At 43.8% G+C, this 21,592-nt stretch overlaps 1 protein-coding gene across 7 annotated transcripts in view; it reads right to left on the bottom strand.

Annotated features, from left to right (window-relative positions):
* The window catches only part of DPP6 (dipeptidyl peptidase like 6), a 1,166,688-nt gene that overhangs the window by 868,869 nt on the left and 276,227 nt on the right, over positions 1-21,592 (bottom strand). Inside the window, exon 1 of one of the 7 annotated variants that reach the window (XM_010368146.2) lies at positions 4,718-5,388. The exons of 5 other annotated variants lie outside the window; for them this stretch is intronic. In XM_010368146.2, the coding sequence (XP_010366448.1) occupies positions 4,718-4,957 (240 nt within the window). In that variant the 5' untranslated portion in view covers positions 4,958-5,388. Of the gene's footprint in view, positions 1-4,717; positions 5,389-21,592 lie in introns of those variants that run through there. One more of the 7 variants, XM_030933149.1, reaches the window with a different exon arrangement.

Below are 21,592 nucleotides of genomic sequence, written 5' to 3'. Positions count from 1 at the left end.
AAAACAGAAAAGCAACTTACCTTCAGAAGAAATGCTAGGAGATGTACATTGGGGCAGCAAAGTTATTTTAACCATCTTCTAATGTAGACACTGCAGAATGTGTTTGACTCCCTTCTATAAAGGGAGACCATTTACCTTCAGAAGAAAGCAAGAAAGGTAAGAAATAAAATACTGGAGACCAAACCTTAGGAAGGTAGCAGGTTCTTCAGTCTTCCTACATAAAGGATAGGAAGAGAAAATGATCCACCAAAGAATTCAAAGATTAAGTTCATGTAACATTGAGAGAAACACAAGATACAAAAGCGGGACAAGCAGGTGACAGTCATCAAGAGCAAGAGCTGGAACAACATCAAGAGCAAGGAGGAATCAGACAGGTCATTATATCAGGTAACTAAGAGGACATCAATGACATTCTGTGTGCAGTTTCTGTAGTCAAGACGGTACAGAATGGATGTTTGCATCCAAGCAAGATGAGGAAAAGAGAATTGTTAACAAGGAAGTAGACTCCTTGCTTGAGAAGTTGGATAATAAAATAAGAAAGAAAAACAGGATAGTAGCCAGAGCTGGTGGTAGAGGCCAATGAAGCCAATCTTTTTTTTTTCTACCTTCAGGTAAAGAAGAAGGAACTGAAGGAGTAGAGACAAAGGGGTATTATTATTAGTAATGGCAGCAGCATGTATTCACTGAGCACTTCTCAGTACCTGGCCTCACAGCACCCACTTCGTAGGTGCCACTGGGATGAGGAGAGGACAACATTCCAACTCTCCACATCCCTGCAATATCCATGGCTATTCTGTAGGCGAGTACACCAAGCCCTGGTCCTATTAGTGATGAGAATAATGAGATCAAGTAGACAGTTTAGCCTTTTTCTCATTTATGAGGAAAATCATGTGAAATTAAAAATTTTTTAAATTACAGTTGAAACAGAAGAAAAGTGATAGAGTATATAAACATATTTGTGGAGGGAAGCTAGTTAAGAAATCATAAAGTTGATAGATCCCAAGGACATATTAAGAGAATGTTGACATTATACCAATGAAAAACCAAGGTGGAGAAAAAAAGATGGGTCGGTTGCCGAAGACATACAGGATGATGAAATTGGCCCTGCCAAGGCTGGTGGGCATCATGCGCAGTAATTTGTCCATCTATCCCAGTTTTAACCAATTTGTGGTTTTAAAATCCTGTTGTCACAACCTTTGTATTGTTAAGATGCCATGTGTCACTGAAAATGAAGGATACAGGAACACACTGTATAACCTTAACAAAACTACTGCTCTAATGGCACAGAAGGCCTCCAAAGCCCTTTAAAAAACTAAAAAGAAATGTTCAAGCAGGCAGATGACAAAGTTCAGTATTTTAAAATTAGCCACAGCTAATTCAAATGAAAGTTAATAAATTCCACTAAAAGTCACTTCCAGCAACAATTCCTTTAAGAGTCAACTTATTTTTAAACCTACACAATGAATTTTAAATCAGAACGGCTATTGATTCCTCAGAGGAGTTGCCCAAGTAATTGACTATATTTAAATAAATCTAAGATTTACAAAGAAGTGGACAGAAAAGACTCTCTGGTTTTATTTCTATTTTGAAGTCAGACTTTGCATGTTAGTACTGACCCACCCCAAATAGGCTGTCCTGTGGAGCCACACAGCTGGGAAGTCCCTTTGTTGCCTGTGTAGTTTGTGCATTTAGACCATGCATTATTAATGCCAGCCATTCTACCTCCGCATTTTATTTTTCTGTGTTAGCCTTGTTAGACTACTGTAAATTTTATTTGGGTGTGGCTGGGTAATTGCCCATCTCAGTCATACTCAGGCGTGTAGGTGTACACACATGCACAGAAGTCAAGCACTATATTCTCGATTTCCAGAAAAGAGGTACAAAGCCCTAAGGATTATAAAGGTATGCTGCTTACCATCATCTTAGTGACCAAGGCAGCAGAGCTGTTTCTGTGCCTTGGAACAGTCTTCCCTTGGGATCAGGACTGCAAAGACAAGAGTGATGGAGGTTTCTCCTGCGCTAAGCCAAGAAAAGGTTTCAGCACCTCAGACAGCTCCCACCGAAGGCGCGCTCCCAATTGCTTGTCGATGTTGTAAAGGAAAGCCCCGGTTTCTCTTGAGGTTGTCAGCAGTTGCAAGACACGTAATAAATAAAATGCAATGTGTTCCTAATTCATTGCATATCCTCAGCTTGAAATTTGGGTAGCAAAATGATTACTCAAGATTCTTCAGTCTTGGCAAGTATCTGTATCTAAAAGGCAGTTTTTGTACCTAATGTCTTCTTCTTCTTCTTTTTTTTTTTTCAATACACTTTAAGCAAATTGACGTTTTTGTTCCTGGAGGAAATGTGGTTGATATGTTCATCTATCTTTTAGTAAATTTGCGGGCATAACTTCTCCTATTCTGAGTAACTTTTCTAAGAGGAGTGCATGAAAGTTTGCTGTTGTTTTTAAAGGATGCAACATTCAGCCTGTGTTATGAGTTTAAGTATAGAATTTAAACTTAAAGGACATATGTGCAATGCATTTTGTAGAGGTGTGCTGGATATATATGTATGGATAATGGGCAAGTATATGTGTGTGTGTATGTATGTGTGTGTGTGTATATATATATAGGAAGTATACTATATAAACACACAATACACGCCCACCCACACACATTGCGTATTTCCAGAAAAAAGAAGCATGATGTCAGGACTTACATCTAAGTTACAGATACTGTTTAGAGCCCCATTTAAAAAAATGTACATGTTATACCCTTGATTTCTCAGGACACCTGTGTTTATCTGAGAATCATTTCTAGACACATGTCACAATGAAAAGAAGGACATGTCTACTCCAAGTTAAGATTTTTTTAAAAAAAGATGGAGACCATCTGAAACAAAATTCAGAGCTCTTGCCTTTCCTTTCTCCTAGCGACACCTAGAGCCTGTTGAGAAAAAAAACAAAACAAAACAAAACGGCACATTGGTCTCACTCCAAACATCCACAATTCAACAATTTTAAGTCAGATTTAAGGCAAAAAAGTACATTTTTCCTGTTTGCATTGCAACTTAACTGTCTTCCCCAAGACTCTCAGTAGTTTAATCCTCCAGAACCCTTCATCCTCCCCCAACTAAACCATTCGCCAAAGAATTCTAGTTCCTTGAACCAGACAACTGAAGAATCTGTCCACTTCCCTCAGGACTTGGCCCACCAAAGTGAGAAACATGCCTTGGAGATCCCTCTATTGAACTGGGGAGTCTGGAAATGATGCAGGAGAAAATCAGAAAACTTCACGCAAGCTCTGATGCAGGGCTGTAGAGGGTGTGTACCTGTGTGTATGCAAACCACATCTCCCACAAAGTTTTGTGATTTCCAGTAAAGTTTCCCCATCCTTCATTCATAAAACAAAAACTACCAGTAACAACAGCAAAAACTCACTGATTTCATAATATCTGGTAATTAGGAATTGTCCCTGGGAAGTTACTCAACGTCTCGCCTCCCGCCCGCCGACCCAAACACAACTCTTGCACTAAAGAAATATCAAACAGGGAAATAGCGTGGCTGGAGGCTGCAGAGAGGTAATGACCAAAACCTCCTGTTCAATGTACTGCCCTGGGTATGTCAGGGTAGACTAAGTGAGAGTCCAGTGGGAACCTTAGGACTGCACAGCCTTGCTTAAAAGATGCAGTTGTGAAACTCCTCAAAGGCACACACCATGACTTCTATGACCCAACACAGCCTAACTGTTCTAAGAGCTGTACCAGCCAAGCCAGATCTGTTTGTCTGAGAGTCTGTCGGGGATTTTTCTCTTCTCCCTGGGAAAAGAAGGCCTCAAAGAAAAAGCACAGTTTCCTCCCTTCTAAGTTCTAGCAGCCCTCTGCATCCTTGAAAGGGATCCACAGGAGGTAAAACTCATCCATCTAAGGTCCGGCTCCTGTCCTGCATGAGTCATTGGTTACTAGGGTGATGTACAAATCCAATCTTTGAAACCCAAGCTTCCAGCCCCATGAAGAGCAGGAAATGTGCTCTTGGAGAAGTTTTCACTGAACGCGGCCTAAGGCAGAGGTGCTAGTCCAAGGCTGGGAGGGAGACAGACACGGCCTGAGGTCTCTCAGCAACTGGGACAGAGGGTTGGGGCTCAGATGCCAGTATTTTGGTTTTTTTTTTTTTTCCGGAAAAGATAATCACCACCACCACCGCTGGGGGGGAAAGTGTCTAGGAGAAGTAAGAGGAACGAGCGAGATGCATTTGAGTCAAGGGACAGAGTGGGTAGGCGAGGAGGTGCACGATGAAGACATTCCAAACACAAGTGGGAGGGAGAGAAGGTGCCTGAGACTGTGTTCCTGGAGCACGAAATAAATATAAACCAACTCGTAATCACAGGCCGATCGAATTCTCTCCTTAGGAACCATAGCAGCATGCTGTTAAAAACAGACATCCGCGCTTCCAGGGAACGCACGGCGAATTCCAGATCCCAGCAGGCGCAGTACCCAAACCCCACTCTCACCAGCCACCAACTCCCGGCCGCCACCGCTGCAGACACAGACCCGCTCCCTCCGGGACGGCGGTGACCGCGATCTGGCGCCACGGAGCGTGTCTGGGGGCGCCCGGGGAGTGGTGGACAGGGGGAGGACGCCCGATCCCCCCCGCCCCAGATGCCCCCGGCCGACGCGTGTCGCTGCGCGCTCGGCCCGGAGCCCCCGCCGCTGCCCATCGCCCCCGAGAAGCTCTTACGTCCTCCTCGTCACCATCGCTCCGCGCCTGGTACTGGAACCGGGGCCGGCCACCCGCGCCGCCGCCGCAGCCGCGCTCCCGGGGCGCCGCCGCCTGTGCCCGCGGGGTGAGGGGCTTGGCTCCTGCGCCGCCGTCCTCCTCCGGCCCCTGTCCGCCCAGGAGGTGACTGGCCTCCGGGGGCGCGGGGAAGGACCGCGAGGTGTTGATCTTGCCGGTGAACCTCTGGTACAGCGAAGCCATCGGGCACCGCGCGCTCCTGCTGGCTGTCTTTGGGGCTTTTTAATATTTTGCTTTCTCTCTCTCGGGTTCCCGCTCCCCACCCCGCTCCAAAAAAAAAAAAAAAGGCGGTGGGGAGGCAGCAGCAGCAGCAGCAGCAGCAAGGCAAGCCCAGCGCCGGCGGCGGCCGCTCCTCCCGCGCGCCACTCGCGAGTCTCCGCTGGCGACTCTGCCTGGCTCAGCCTCCTCCGCCCCCTCCCCGGCGGCTCGCGAAGTCCAGGGTCTGGCTGTGCTTTCTCTCTTTCCTGTTTTTATTCTTTTTTCCCCAACTCCTTGCCACAGCCACGTACGGCCTAATCAAAGAGATTGAAGGAAGGAAAAAAACCAAAAACATAAAGCGAGGGAAATGCCTAGGCCCCAGAATTTGGCACCACCTAGAGACCGGCACACATTCCGAGCGCTCTAGTCGCTCCCCGCCCCCAGGCCCCTTGCGCGGCTCCTCCCCCACCCGGGCCCCTCCGCCCCCTCCCCACTGGCCTCCTCCCTGCGCCCAGGACTGGCGCCTGGGTGGCAGGGGCTGGCAGCCCGGAGGGGTCGCGTGGTCACACAAAAAGGGGGCGGGGGCGCGTGAAGAGGGTGGAGGGGCGGGGACCACGCAGATCGTGAGTGTGGGGGCGGGAGTCCGGGGAGCTCAGGGTACTCCGGCCCCGCCGAAGGTCGTGCAGCGCGTGCCCAGTATCACGCGAGCGGACTGTGCGAGGGGACGCGGAGGTCGAGGCAGGCAGGCCAGGGGGCGACTGAAGGTGCGACCGGCCCCGGGGCGCCCCAGCCACGCGTGCACTGCAGCGCTGGGCTCCCCGCGCCCCCAGCTCCTCTTGCTTAACTTGAAGCAACAACAGAGAGACCCCGAGGACCTGGGGTACGAATGGGGAGAGGGAGAGCCACCAGGAGGGCGCGGGGCGGTCGGGAGATGCTGGTGCCGAGAGGCCGCCCTCCCTCCAGAACCCAGCTCCCTCCGAAACCGCCCGGTCCCTTCGCCCCTCTCCAGAGGAGGACAGGAAAGGGCGCGGGGCGGCGGTGGAGGCCCAGAGGCCCAGGCGCCCCTCGCGGGCGCTGCGCCCCGCAGCCAGCCGGGCTGTGACCGCGACTCCATGCTCATTATCATGAACGCAGGCAGAGGCTCCGCTCTCCGGCTGCCCGCAACTTTTCCAAAGCCTGCGCCTCACTATGCCCGCCCGAGAGCGAGGGAGGGCGACATGGCTCCACTCGCCGCGCGCTCTCAGGCTTGCAGCCCGCCCCGCCGCAGGAAGGCGCACTCCAGCGCCGCTGTGTGGACACCCGCGCCAGCCGGCTCCGCTCCTCTGCTCCAGGCCCGGCCTCGCTTCTCTTGCCCTCCCGACCCTCCTGCGCCCTCTCCCGCTCCCTCCTGCACTCCTCTCCGTCCTTCTGGAGTTGCTGGGCGCGCGATTCTCTCGTCTTGTCCCCACTTCCTCCTTCTGCGCCCCTTCCCTGCCAGGAGGGACCTGTCCCATCCTGAGCTCCAGCAAAGGCCGGGAACCTCAACCTCCAGAGGGGGGACCTGTGAGACCCCGCCCCTGCCCAATCCACTGCCCCCTTCCACATCGAGGTAGGATGTTGGCTTCATCTCCCAGGACTGCGTGGGGCTCCCTGCTCCTCCCAGGTTTCCACGCTTGTTTCCACTTAGGGTTTCAATCAAAATAACAGGTTAGGCCGCCACGCACAAGGCCGACTGCAGGCTCGCCCCCAGCCCTGGCATTGCCCCAAGCCCAGAGAGAGGCCTGCCTGGGCCTGAAACTGCAAGCTCCCTCTGTTTCCCTAACTGCGGGGGAGAAACTGAATGCTGGTGAACCAGTCTCCTGGGAAGAGACCTCCTTCAGTCCCTTCCACCTGCCTCCCTTCCCCAAGCTCTCAATCCAGTGTGTAGTTTTCGGTTTTAACCAAAATTTGTACCACGCTCATCTTCTGTTTACTCCACAGTAGCTTCCCTTTACTATGAAGAAACATGAGTTTAAAAATACTTTTTTTTTTTTTTTTCTTTAACAGCAAATACAAAACCAAGTAAAACCAGGATTGGAACAGCTAAGCAAGACTTGCTGCATGGGCGAGGCCACGCAGGTGGGTCTGGGGTGGGGAGAGCTTCAGCTGCTCCACTTTGAAGACAGAGGCAACAGAGCCATAAAACTAAACTTTAAAAGTCACCACAATTAGATCGATAGAAAACCTTGCTCTCAACCCCCTCCTCTGCCCCAGCTGTGCTTTTGATGGGAGGAAGCTGCCTCTCCTAACATAGACATGAAAGAAAGCTCATGCTGTTCACCGCAGCATCGCGATCCTGACATTTCACTAAATATAGATGCAGTTAGGGTCCCACTTCTGTAATATACACATGCTATCTATGAAATATACATGCATATTTTTACACAAACTAAATGTCATGCTAATATAGTTTATACAAAATACAATCATACAGAATAGTTTATGTATCATACATGATATTTCATAGATGTGTGCATATTAATCATAGATAGAATACTATTGTGGGATAAAGAAAGCATATGTGCCACTTTTAAAAATTATATTCTCAAGGCATTGTAGGTAACTATAATCTAGCTAAAGTTTAAAATCCCAATTAAATTATTTAAGAAAATATGATAAGCTTAAAATTATAAAATGAAATCACCATAAAACTCATAAGCAACAGGGGAAAGAGTTGAAGTAAAAATTTGTGCTGGGAAGCAAATCTCACAATTAAGCATAAGAAATGGAGGGCAGGGGAGGAAGGCAGGAAAGAGCGAGCATCTGAAAGATGCAGGTGTGAAAGGAGCTGGAATGCTGGGGAGGACTGAAAACAGCATGGATGAACACGAGGAGGTTCGTCAAGGATGATCCAGATGGAGCGCCCTTTACCCAACTTGAAAAGGGCTTGGCTATACTCTTGCACCTTGCAGACTGAACGCGGTGCTTCTAGGGACATTTTAAAGAAAGTTCTGGCGGGGCGCGGTGGCTCACGCCTGTAATCCCAGCACTTTGGGAAGCAGAAGCAGGGGAATCACAAGGTCAGGAGATCGAGACTATCCTGGCCAACATGGTAAAACCCCGTCTCTACTAAAAATACAAAACTTAGCTGGGCGTGATGGCGGGCGCCTGTAGTCCCACCTGCTCGGGAGGCTGAGACAGGAGAATCGCTTGAACCCGGGAAGCAGAGGTTGCAGTGAGCTGACATTGTGCTACTGCACTCCAGCCTGGCTACAGAGCACAACTCCATCTCTAAATAAATAAATAAATATTTATTTATTCTATACCTCCTGTGTATGTGCATGCGTGTTTGTGCACCCACACATCCAAATTTGTTTTAAGCACGGATACACACATTGCAGTCGAGGGTGTGAGGACGCTGTGGTCCCACAATAAAAGAGTAAAGTGGTTAGTATTTTAGAATGAGTAAAGTGATACGATTTTAAAGACTGGAAAGCTATGGCATGTTATGTTTATGATGTATAATTAATTCAATTCTTGTCTCTAATCACCTTTCACCTCCTCATCCACACACACAAACAAGGAAAAAGTTACCCTGAAGAGGAGCAAAAGTACCCAATGGGCATTAAGGAAACATGTCAGTATTTCCCTCTATTCAATTTCTCCTTGAATGTCTGAAATGCACTATGGTGATGAAGCAGATTTTTATTCCTACTTATTGGGTAAGTGTGAGAAAATATTTTCAAAAATATTTACGTCGAGTTTAATTCCTCCATGCTGCTCCAAACTAAATGCCCCCAACCCATTTTTCTATCTAGTTTCATATGATTACTGCTTCCATATTTATTACAAAGGTGTGGGTGTGTGTTTATTTTCCTTAGAACAAATTTACAAAAGAAATATAAGTCACTGGGATTAGGCAGATGCTGCAAAATATGTTGGATAATCATTTTTAAAATGACAGTGAAGGCAAATTTTTGGTCTACCTGCCAGCTAAGCATTGTAGGAATAACAAAAGTACATCCATTGAGTTTAGCAGCCTAAGCATGATTTTTATTAGCTAAGAGGTTTTCTTATTTCTGAGAAAATTATATCCTATAGTTTACTTCCCTTTTCTTTGGGTGCTAAGGGAGAAGGACAGAACCATATTTAAGACTGTTTTGCTTTTCCAAATACTAATATTTGAAGAAAAGAAATGGCTAAGTTAGCATAGTCTGAAGGAAGGTCTTCCCTAAAACAGTGGGCATCACTGTCTTTTACATATTATCTCCTTGAAATCATAAATGGGGAGAACATTTTAAAAATCTCAGTAGCTTGAGAAAACACAATGCTAAATGCATACATTAAAGGCATATTCTCCACTCTGAAAATCTGTTTCTCACTTTCTCTCTCTCAAAACATGTTTGGTTTCTTGTTTCCGGTTTTGTTTTTTGTAAGGTAACTCTCAACTAGGGGTTGGGTAGTAAGACCTTTTACACTTTCAAACAGGAAATATCCAGCACACACACATACACAGTAATTGCTATTTCAGGCTTTTGGAAAACAGAGTTCAAGTATGAATTGGGTTAATTTGGGGTTTTTCAACTTAATACTTAAAAATTATGTTTTATGTAAATTATTTGTTTTAACCCAATAAATAGCCTTTCTCTAACATCAGTAAAGTTAAGCTTCAATCTCCCAATAGCACATTTCTCTGCATTTTAGCCCTACAATTGTGTAACTGCTTGGATCTTAAACACAGTTCAAAGTGTACGTATAACTAACTACACTGGCGTCAAGTACACAAACACAGTGGTTGATCAACACGAGTGTTAAGGTTTACTGCTAGGTGAGCTGCACAAGCTTTGATCCTACTCAATGGCTGGTGCCAACCTCACCCCATGTTTTCTCTAGGATTCTCCCATAGTTCTTCGTCTTGCCTTTCTATATTTAACCATAATCGACTCCTCTTCTCCCACTTTCTAACTACCTTTCTTCACTTCTGCTGTCTTGCCTTCATTCATGTCCCTTCTCTGGATCAGCATCTGTAGGCTATATGTAGAATATATAAAATTTTCTCTAAAACTTCCTTGCTGCCCTCTGAATATTTATCAAATCTTGCCCTGTACTACCCAACATTGCCTGAGAAATTAACCAAATAACCACTTTTCACCCTAGAGGAGGCGCAAACTCCTGTCATTTCCCATTTTCTGGTGACACAATGATTGTGTCCACAGTGCTTCCCAAGGCTCTTAGGATTTTGGAGCATGGGGTATAGAAGACTGTCTTCGGTTTCTGTTTGTCCCTGGTGATCATTTGACCATAACCACGTTGTTCTCCAGAGCATCTTAGTTCATAGATGAAGCTTTATTAGATTAAAAGAGACACGACTTCTGCTCCAAAGTGCCCCTAGAGCACCTTGCACTTTTCAAACCACATACTTCTTAGGGTCAGGTGAATTCAGTTAAATATGCTTCCCTTCAATGTTAAAGTGACAGGAATGAGTCTCTGCACTTCAGGGCTTTAATTTTGTAACCAGGAGAGGTGATGGCTGCATTCAGAAAGAAGAGAAAGCTTGTGTCTGTTCTCTCTGCTGACCACTGGCGTGCCTTGTGAAGGACTAAGTCCTGCTTGCAGTATGGTGAGCCTTAGAACTGAGTGTGAGCCACAGGGAACAAGGGCTTACACTGTCTTCTGGGGGCATTGGCATCAGGTCGCCCAGAGGCATTTTCAGGTTTTGACTTCAAAGCAACAGTGAAACCAAAATGGATAGATAAAGATAGGGTCAGTCAAATGCAACGTCTTTTCCTGACCGCAAAATAAACAGAGCCAGTGCCAACTCATCAAATCCTGCCACGTAAATTGGTACTCTCCTGTAGGCTAGTAGAAACAGTTACAAAAAGTGGAAAACTTGACTTCACTAAAAATTACTGCAGTTACAAATAAAGGAAGGGGATATCGTGTATTTCTAAAATGTACATCTGGACTAAGATTTAGGGAGGGTTGAGTGTGAGCACAACTTAATTCACCCCCGAAAGAGAAGGCTTGTCTGCCAGAAATAACAAAGTAAGAAAAGCCCAGCAAGTTGGCCCCCAGGTCCAAGTACTACAGATTCCAGTGTATCTTTCCATCTCTTCTTCCAACAACACAATGACTGTGAGACATAAGGAGGGAAGAGGGAAGGGTCTTCCTTTACTTGACAAACCACCTTTTCAGATGTTCAGTGGGGCAGTCTGAGTAGCAGCCCCTTCTTTCAAGAGCATAATATAGTGGAGAAATGTGATTGCATTTCCAATCTATAAATATCCAGCTCCTGAACACTCATCTTTGAGTCCTAAATGGAATAAGCCTTTATTTCCATATTCAAAACTGTAACAGCCTGGAATGTTGTTCAGCAAATACTACTCTCCAGCCCATGCCCCCTGCAGGGAAGCATCTTAACCTGTCCCCTGACACCTACTCCCACCCTAACTTTGAGACTGGCCATGTGACTTACTTGGACTAATGGGACATGCATGCAGGCAGAGGCTTTGCAGTTGCTTGCACACACTGGCTGGCTTCTGACGATCCACCGTACAAAAATATGTCCCTATTAACAGCCGATGCTTTGGCCTGGCCCCCAGAACAAACACACCTGGAGAAGACCTCAATACAACCTGTAGCCTGGGGCTAAGCCAGATAATTGGGGAGCACAAAGCAGAGTCTCTTCACCAAGCCCAGTGTAGACCAGCTGAATCACAGTTAACCAGCAGAAATGTGGGTCTTGGAATAAATACTTGTTGGGTAAGTCACTGAGGATAATTGGTTAAACAGCATGCTTGTGTCATTAAAGCCAAATCGATGCATGAAAAATGGCATGGTGAAGTCAATGCTTCTTGCAGGCATTTCACTTATTCCGTTAACACCTGAGTGCTGACTATGTGCCATTCATTGTGCTACGTTCTAAGGATGAAATGATGAACTAAAGTGAACTTGCTTTCATGCAGATAATAGTCAATACTCCTCAAAGTGAAGCAAGACTGATACTAAAAATTATCAGACTGATAATGCTTTTCTTTTGTGAATAGATGCCGTTTTCTCAATTTCTTGCTCCTTTTGGTACATTTGGAGCACTGCTGGTCTTACTACAAAAGGACTGTTAGAAACCACTAACTTGCAAATGTGTTCACAATAAAGCTGTAATTTATTTATTGTAGGAGCACCGAGTAGCATTTTTAATCTACTCATGCAGTGGCTTTCAAAGACTTGTTTCTAGACCAACAGCAAAAGCATCATTCAGGGACTTGTTGGAAATGGAGATTCGTGGGTCCTATCTCAGACCAAGTGAAACAGAAACTCAGGGCTGGGGCCAGGCAAGCTGCATTTAAAAAGCTCTCCAGATGATTCTGATGCATGCACAAGTCTGAAAACCACTGCACTAGGAGCAATGTACTGGAGCGATTTTCTCCATGGCACCAAGGTGACCTGAAAGATGTCCCAAATGTTTGCTTAGGTCTCAGGTAACAGCTTACACATTTAAAGGATTGAACAAGGATTCTCCTAAGGCTAAGGATTTTTCAAGAATAAAAAAAAAAAGAAACCATTTAAATGAGGAAGGGAGGTTTTTTTTTTTTTTTTTTTTTTTAATCTTTGCCAAGACTTGATTCAGAATCAAAGAAGAATGCAGTTCAGTTAGTCTTTGCAGGACATGTTCAGATGCTGTTTTGCCCTTGAATTGATGTTTAAGGCTCATGTCAGGAAGAAGGTAGAAGTCAAAAGGGAATTGTCAAAGCAAAGGCAAATATATGGTCAAACTAAGATACCACAACTGTGTGGCTTAACTGAGATACTCTGAATTTATACCTTAGCAGAGAGCCTTTCCCATCTTGCCAGAACATATGCAATTTGGCAGAAGAACTCTGCAAAATTGCAAAGAAAAAAAAGACTTACTTTCAGAAACTGATTTCATAAAAAATCTTCAGTGCCTCTGGTTTGGACTCATTGCTTTTTTAATGCAATAAAAAAAAAAACTGTCCTTAATTAAAAATCAATAAAGTCAATAAACATTTTAAGTTGAAACCTGACTTTTATGAACTTAATTTTCCTGAATCCACTCCGTTAAAGCATGTTAAAGTGTTCATTATAAAATCCATTTATTTTTGTTTTTCACCATCACTTAAGATTACCTCTAAATTTCCACGTACAAATGGAAATATCTACAAATTTTAAAAATGGGTTGATTTAGGTAGATCAGTAGTTTTTCTTGAATTTTAACATATTCTCTGGACCACATGTGTGTGTTTAATATTTACAGGTAGATATCAGTATACACACAATAGATCTTAAACATGGAGAATGAAACCTATCCTGGAAAAAGAAATACCCCACACAGGAGATATCAGTGCAAAACCCTGATTCATGCATATATATGGGCTCTCATTAATGAAAACAAATTGCGTTAGGAGCAATAAAACTGAAATGAAGTCATGTATCTGCTTCTCATGGGTAATTTAATTCACTGTGGACTGTAACTTTATCAGCACCACTATACCCATTTCCGAACAATTTCCTTCTCATAAACGGGAAAAATAGGTTTGTCTATACTACTAATTGCATTTCAAATCATAGTAATTTGGTAATCAAAAAAGTAATTCAACAATTACTTATATTTATATTTTGCTTGAGAGGTACACTGAAATTGCCCATTGCCTAAATAAATCCATGAGTCACATGAGCCTGCAATTTGATCAGCCTTTTTCCTCACTGACACAGCAACAACATTGACTCTCAGCTGCAGCAGGACGAGGCGGGTCCTGTTTGTTCCCTGAATTTGTGCTCTGAGTCCCTGATGGGATTCCATCAACTCAGTCCTCTGCAGCGCACCCATAATCACCACCATTGTGCTTCTTTATAACCCAGCAATACCCAAATTACATCACTGATGCAGACCCATTTCAGTCTTTGTGGGAAAAGTTGGATAAATTCATGCTTTCAAAGGACTTTGAAGGCTTTCTTAGCCATCTTGGGGTAAAAGAAGAAGCAGTGTAAGGCGATATTTACATCTGCCTTTCAGGATTCCTTTTTAAATTTCTCTCTCTCAGGGCTCTGATATCATCCACAACTTTAAGTCCAACTCAAAATGAGATGTAAATGGTTGATTGTGGTCTCAGCGAATGCCGAGTTTCCCAATTGAGATATTCAAATCACTAAGATAACTATCTTCCTTGAGTAGGCAATTTTATCAAATAACATAAAATTATCCAATCCAAATGTACCAGGAGATGGAATACTGAACTCATGCATATTCCAAGATAAAACATAAGTCTTCCAATAAGATACCGGGTTATAATACTGATCCTCAGGTGGTATACTTATCTGGGTGCTTTAATGAAAATCTTGGAATAGGTCCTTTGTTTGTTTGTTTGTTTTTGAGATGGAGTTTCGTTCTTTTTGCCCAGGCTGGAGTGCAATGGCATGATCTCAGCTCACTGCAACCTCCACCTCCCGGGTTCAAGTGATTCTCCTGCCTCAGACTCCTGAGTAGCTGGGATTACAGGCATGCACCACCACGGCCGGCTAATTTTGTGTTTTTAGCTGGGGTAGAGACGGGGTTTCACCATGTCGACCAGGTTGGTCTCAAAATCCTGACCTCAGATGATTCACCCACCTTGGCCTCCCGAAGTGCTGGGATTACAGACGTGAGCCACTGTGCCCGGCCAGTACTCACTTTGTACCCTCTGGTTACATCTACATTTTATTAAGTCCACCAATCAAAAAACTTCAAGCCCAGAAGTTCATAGGTAGCTCCTGATTTCCTGGGAAGGCAGCCCGCTTGGATTTGTCCATATGATTAAAAACACTCTCCGTTATATTTTTTAAATGATGGCATCTCCAAAGCATAGAACATCTCAATGGATGAACCACCCCCAACTCTTGGTTTCTACCCTGAATAAAGTGGAAAGTTGGCAATTTCTGGAATCAATTTTCACAGCTATAGGAAGAGAATAAAAGCAAGTGATGCACAGACTCTTCCATCTCCCATTGAAGTCATTGGTCTTTGAGGAAAAATAATCATTAAATTTAATGCAATTCTAGTTTGCCTTAAAGTCTTCATTGAGAAGGGGGCTGGAGAGCTCCACAAGTTGACTAGCCCTTGTCCCAGATTCGGTGACTTTTAGCTCAGGGATAATGTCACCTTATCATTTCCCTTCATCGTATTGGTCATATCTAACTTCTCTTGGCATGACGGAAGAGTTCTACAATGCTATCTTCTATTTCTCCTCCACTTAGAAATAAACCATAGGTTTGTACTGCACCGAACACTGAGAAAAGCTTGACATTTTTCATCCAATTAGCGCTTTGGATAAGATCAGAAGGTTTTTGTTGTTGTTGTTGTTTTCCAAGAGGAAACTATATAAATTTTCCTGTTTTATATATGGTTCACATATTCTTCCCTCTTAACGAAACACCTGCTGGTATGACCAACCTTTCATTGGTTGCCCCAGGGCTGCACCCATATCCCTTCTCACTTATTTACCTGCCAATATAGAATATCCACAAGGGTGTCCGCTTGATGAACAAAAAGTTTTCTGGGAGGCTGTGGCAAAGATTATTTTTCTCTCTGGTAAAAGAGGAGGGACCTCTCCCCTGGCCTGCCAACATCACTTCCTCCTGTTTTCTGTCTCTGAACATAGTTGTGTGAAGATTTGATACTCAAAGCTGCTGTAGCCTTTTTGAAACCATGAGAAGAAGGGACCAGTGTTTGCAAGGATGCATACCCTGAGCCCTGCTGATAGCATGCAGTTACTGAACTAAAACCAGAATCCTCTTCCCACCCAGATAAAATCCCCCGGGCTTAGCCCCTTTCAGCCAGGAATGGTTTCACAGCCAAAAGCGTTCCTGTAGGAGTCACTGCACTCTTGGTTCTTCCACTGCCTGACTCTTGTACCAGGATAAGTCGCTAAGCATCAGACACTCATCTATTGGTATAAGCATGCTAGGAGAGGCCAATCCTATCAGATTTACTTAAGCACAGAGCTCCTGAGAGGGCCATTCGATTGTTATAGAGGGGAATCCCCAAAACTTCTTTGATGTACCTAACCTTTGAAACACATACGGCTGACTGCAGCTCACAATCGAAAAAGAAAATCATCAAGCTTTCCTACCTGATGTTTGTTATTGTCCATGACTCTGGGGAAAAATACCACTGTATTTGGGCTTTTTATTGATTTTTGCACATTTCTTTAACTAGAAAATCTGGAGGAAAATGTGTGTCAATGCTCAAAGGCCTCTTAAATATGTGAAGAGAAGAGAACACGTTCTGTGAGATGTTTTCTATCCAGGATTGATAAAGCCACAGAGGAGGAGTATGAGTCTGAAAGAGGAGGGCAGAGGAAGGACAGAAGAGAAGGGAGAGGGGAAGAGGAATCAATGCTTTAGCAAATTTCTTTTAAAATAGCACTCTTATATTGATCTGCACTTCATGCTTAAATTGTGTTGAAATGCAAAACCCCATCGCCCTAAAGAGACTCCTAAGAGACTGACTTTGAGCTGGTATCCTAAGAGTCAGTCATTCCACCGAGGCTGCTGTGAGCTGAAGATGACAGGCTTGAAATCTTCTTCACGGGGGCAGCAGGGAGTAGCTGCACGGGCCACACAGCACACGGGCTAAGTGTGCATTCAGAAAACTAGTAATTGGAATAAGAATCACAGTTAAAGGAAAAATGTTCCAGCCCCTACGAACATATATAGAATTTTGTACCCAGAATATGTGGGAGAAAATACTTTCAGCACACATGATATGCTTTTTTTCGTTAACAAAATAAATTTTCATTCTGGAATTGCCTATGGGAGAGGCAACATGATTTGATGAGTGTTTAGGGACTTTGAGTCTTAATCCAGCCCGTAGAATTGTTGGTTGAACGTAAGTCTCACTCTATATTTACCAGCCTTGTTTATATAAGGCAGGGGTCAGCCACTAACAGATTCTACATGCAGAGTCTATGTGGCAGGTCACCTTATACAGAACTAGTGCTGAGAACAGAAAGCAAGAGAAACAGGCTCATGAAGCGTGCTGCCTTATCTTGCAACCTATTTTGATGACTTAGACCTCGTGTGTTTTTCCTGATTTTGATCCAGGTGAATAAATCAGCATGAGAAAAGTGACAAAAAGCACTTCTTATTGCTTCATGGATTTCTCTTTTATTCTCCTTTCTTCTTACTGCGTCTCTTTCCCACCCATACCACACCCACAGCACCCCCCGTGATAGCACCCGTATCTTTGCAAAACAACTTGGTAGATCTTCTTCACTTGCAGTTTTTGATTTGTATAACCCTCTGATGAATTCAGTCAACTTCAAAAATAAAAGCAGCCGAACAAACAACAGAAAAGCCAGAGCAAAACAGAACGAAAAGAACCTTGTAAAAGCGCTGCTGTTGAGCACCCTGAGAGCAACTGGGAGCTTGACATCGCCACTTGGGGGCGCCCTGGGAGCTCAGAAATCCCCGGGAGCCCTGGCTGACTCAGGGCAGCCCCTTCCTTCTGACCACACGGTTTCTGTATTCAATAATCACATGGGAAATGAGACCGCCTTTCAGAAGACTTTTGTTTCCTATGAAAAGGAAGACTGCTGCGCTATAAATGTTTTAAATGCTCTCCGAAATATTAAAACCAAGTCAGCAAATGAACCGTAACTGTCTTCTCATTTATGAAGAGTCAGATATTCCAGGAGGAAGGGGAGGGGAGATAATGAACCTAATTTCCGTTTGTCATGGAGGATGGACAGATCAGATAGATGAGTTTGTGTGCAAATAATTCAGTGATTCAGAAGGGATCTTGGATCACCTTTCACTGGGCCATTGGTGGGCGGGACACAACGTTGGGTGAGAGATAGTGATGACACTGAATTAAAAACAAGCATTACTGGGCTCAGATTGCCTTAGTCTACCTATCACGGAATAAAAAAGAAATCCAGAAAAAAGAAAGAGGCTATGTTGTGATGGCTGACAGACTCTAAGGAAATTGCAAATAAATTGAGGACCTTGGAGAGCAGCCTTAGTTGGTCACTTCTGCACCCGTCTTCATGGACAACAGAAATTTTCTGATCTTTGAAAAGCTATAGATTCATCTGTCCAAAAAAACCCAGCTAATTTGTTTTCAATCAGAGTTTTTAAAAGGCATGTTTTCTTGTAAACTGGCAATGTATCTGGGAAGCTAACACATCAAGAGATCCACTGGGTACCTCCAGATGAACTCTGAATTTATTCATAAACTCTCACCCCATGAAGGGATTTACTGAAGAATAACAAAAGATTCAACTTTGGGGTAGCTTTATAACCATGTATTTCACATGCATTGTCTTATAGTGGAAAAGTCCTGGGGTAAAAGTAGGAGAGAGTTTGGGTTCAAACCCAGGTCTGAGTGCTGCATCTTGCAGGAAAATTCCCAGTAATCTTTGTCCACTGACTTCTGTTATTTCAATGACTCATTCACTGGAAACACATTCCAGGATGTTGTGGAATTAAATTTCCAGATGGTACAACCATAGGCTTAAAGTCCAACTCACAAGCCACCTCATGGCTTTTGAGTTCTTCCATGATTCTTTAAGGAGTTACTACTAGCCTGGCTGAGTCCTCATAACATCTGCATGTGCCTGCATTATACAACACAACACTCTTTACCTTGTGCTATTCATCCATCTATTCATATGACACACATCACTGAACATCCGCCATTACTGGCCAAGTCTTATTTTCCCCATTATATGTTCCCTAAGATGATCTATGTCTGATTATGGTTCATGCAAAAACTGTCATCTACAGGGTAGAAGTTCATTAGAGTAAAGTTCATTTAAGCCACACTTATCTACAGTCTTCAGAGAGGTGATCGGATGGAAGATATTAATACGATTCTGGAGTCTGCTAGGAGCTGCTCTGACTGGTGACTACTGAGATACCAGTGATGGGAAGGGGCTACATTGTTAACAACAGTGCCTTTCAAAAACGATGAACTATAATGTACTGGTAGGTCATACTTTAAAATCTGTTATAAAATCAGCACGATTTTTTTTTTTTAAAAATTGAAAAATCTGCCATGCTGTGTTTTTCTCCTGTATGCAGGGTGGGCTCCTCCAGACAGACAGGCTGTACTGCTGGATGCCTCCCTGTATCTCCCCAGCAGAGGACAAATTCCTTGAGAGGAGGAACTACTTCCCTCTCCTTTGCTGTTCATAACCAGGGTTTGTCACGGTGCCGGGAACACTGGAGATGGGAAACAAGTATTTGTCAAATGAATGAAGGAGGCCATGACAACAACAATAACAAAATCATGGTAGGCAAGTCTGGGTTTCTATTATATGTAAGAACTGCTGAAGTCAGTTTAGAGAATCTTTCTCTGAATTTATCATTATGTATTTTATATGGGGGGATTTATTAGCTTCTAACATCTTAGATTCAGAAGGTGAGTATAAAAAGAGAAATCACTGTCATAGCAATGAAGCAAGACATCTAGGTATATGTGTTATCAAGTTAGGTTGTTGCGATAGGATTCCAATAGTGATTTATTAAGGAAAGGTACTCAGTGCACCAGGGCTGGGTGGCCACAGTACCCTCCATTACCTCCTAGCGGCTTTCAAGGCTGAAGAGATCTTCTATCCAGAGGAAGCTTAACAGGGTGAATAAGGAAAGGGTTTTCATTTGGGATTTTTCCTACATTTTAGTGGTATAGCCATTTATATCTAAGAGGCTAATGAAAACACATCCTTGAGAAACTAATACTGCAAAATGACACTTGGGACAGATAGGAAATCCTCTTAGAGTGGTTTATGTATCAAAAATAGATTAATACCACTGATAAGAAGCCAACATAATTTTTCCACACTTTGAAATTAATTCATTTCTTATATATACTAGTGGTATTAAATGTTGTGATTATTCACTCATTTATTCATCTAGTAAGTAATTTAGATCAAGTGTTCTTTTTAATTACAGCATCAGTAATTTTTAAAAAAAAACTCCATAAATATTTGCTCAAAGGGCTAACCGTGAACCCCTGAAAAATGCATGTGGCTCCAGGCTGGAGACTGTGGATAAGGCTGCCATGAGGTCCTGGGAAATGTCTATTAGAGCACCAGGAGCAGCTATGTTTCAGTGAACACTTCAGAATACCAATGGGGAAAGTCAATTCAGAGAATATAAACCAACTGAACTCTTTTCTCCAATGTGCCTCCCAGGGTCAAAGCTGGCTCTCTCCTCTCTGGTTCCTGGGAAGGCCGTCTTCCTGCCAAGCTCAAAGCTGCTCTTGTATAGTGCACTCTCTGATTTTACAATTAATATGACTTTCACTAAGTCTAGAGATTTTCAAATGTCTGGATCAGAGAATAATGGGCCACAACCCAACCTTGAAGTGAAGAAACTAAGAAAGATCCAACAAAATATTGTAGTTGTGAATATTATTCACAAATAGATTTCTTAATTTCCTTTTGCCTTGGGATAGAGTTTCTACTGCGGTTGCAGGTGACCAGGCCCACTCATCCACCATGTGCCTGTTGGGTCTGTAGATGTCAGGGAATATCACCGTCCCCCCTGGAACATGCATTACAGATGAGTGGTGCAGACATCAGAGTTAGAGCTGGCACTCTGTGTTCCCCTTCCCTCTTCCTATACGCAATTGTTCTTCCATGGACACTGAAGTATGGCAAGTGACTACCGAAGCAGCAGTTTTGCTTGGAAATCCCACTTTCTAGAAGAAAAATACCCTTCCTTGAATGGGTAAAATGCTAAGTGGTCCATCTGCTGCCCATTTTCAATCATATTTCCAGAAAAAGGGCAATAATAGTGCCCAGGGTGTGATGTGCCTGTGCATCACCTGAGCTGGGACTCCTTCTATATCTCAGTTGCCCAGGAATGATTAGACCCAGCACCTGGATGACTTCACAAATGGTACAATAAAAGTCTCAACTCAGAGCCCCAAAATAGCTGTAAGCAAGACATTTGAAGCTCAATTTCTTCCACTTTCTAACTGGAGAAAGTAGAGGCCAGACGAGGTGGCTCGTGCCTGTAATCCCAGCACTTTGGGAGGCTGAGGTGAGTGGATCACCTGAGGTCAGGGGTTCGAGACCAGCCTGGCCAACATGGTAAAACCCCACCTCTACTAAAAATACAAATATTAGCCAGGCATGGTGGCAGCCACCTGTAATCCCAGCTACTGGCAAGGCTGAGGCAGGAGAATCACTTGAACCTGTGAGGCAGAGGTTGCAGTACACTGAGATCGCCCCCAGTGTACTCCAGCCTGGGTAACAGAGTGAGACTTGGTCTCAAAAAAAGTAGAGAAAAGCAGGCAATTTGTGGATTGTTAAAAAGAATAAATACTAATCATATTGTTTATTTTCACACACACACACACACACACACACACACACACACAATCTCTGGTTTCATGCCATTACTCTCCTTTCACTGGGCTTAGTCAGTGAGTTCACATTGGAAGGCAGTCTATTCATTTTTTAAGTACTTTACATTTTCCAAGGTCTCTAACATCAAGGAGAGTTGCTCTCCTATTTTCATCAATAGAGCTAATAAATATATGGTACTGACTATGTAAAAAGGGCAAACAGCATTACTATGTCCTTGATCTATGGAAATGATCTACGGAAATAATCTTTGTGGATTTCTGTTGATGAGACAAGATTTTAAAGCATTCAGTCT

Source organism: Rhinopithecus roxellana, chromosome 6, assembly GCF_007565055.1.
Source record: "Rhinopithecus roxellana isolate Shanxi Qingling chromosome 6, ASM756505v1, whole genome shotgun sequence".
NCBI lineage: Eukaryota > Metazoa > Chordata > Mammalia > Primates > Cercopithecidae > Rhinopithecus > Rhinopithecus roxellana.
Note: the sequence above shows the minus strand (reverse complement) of the source record. Positions and strands in the feature narration are given on the sequence as shown.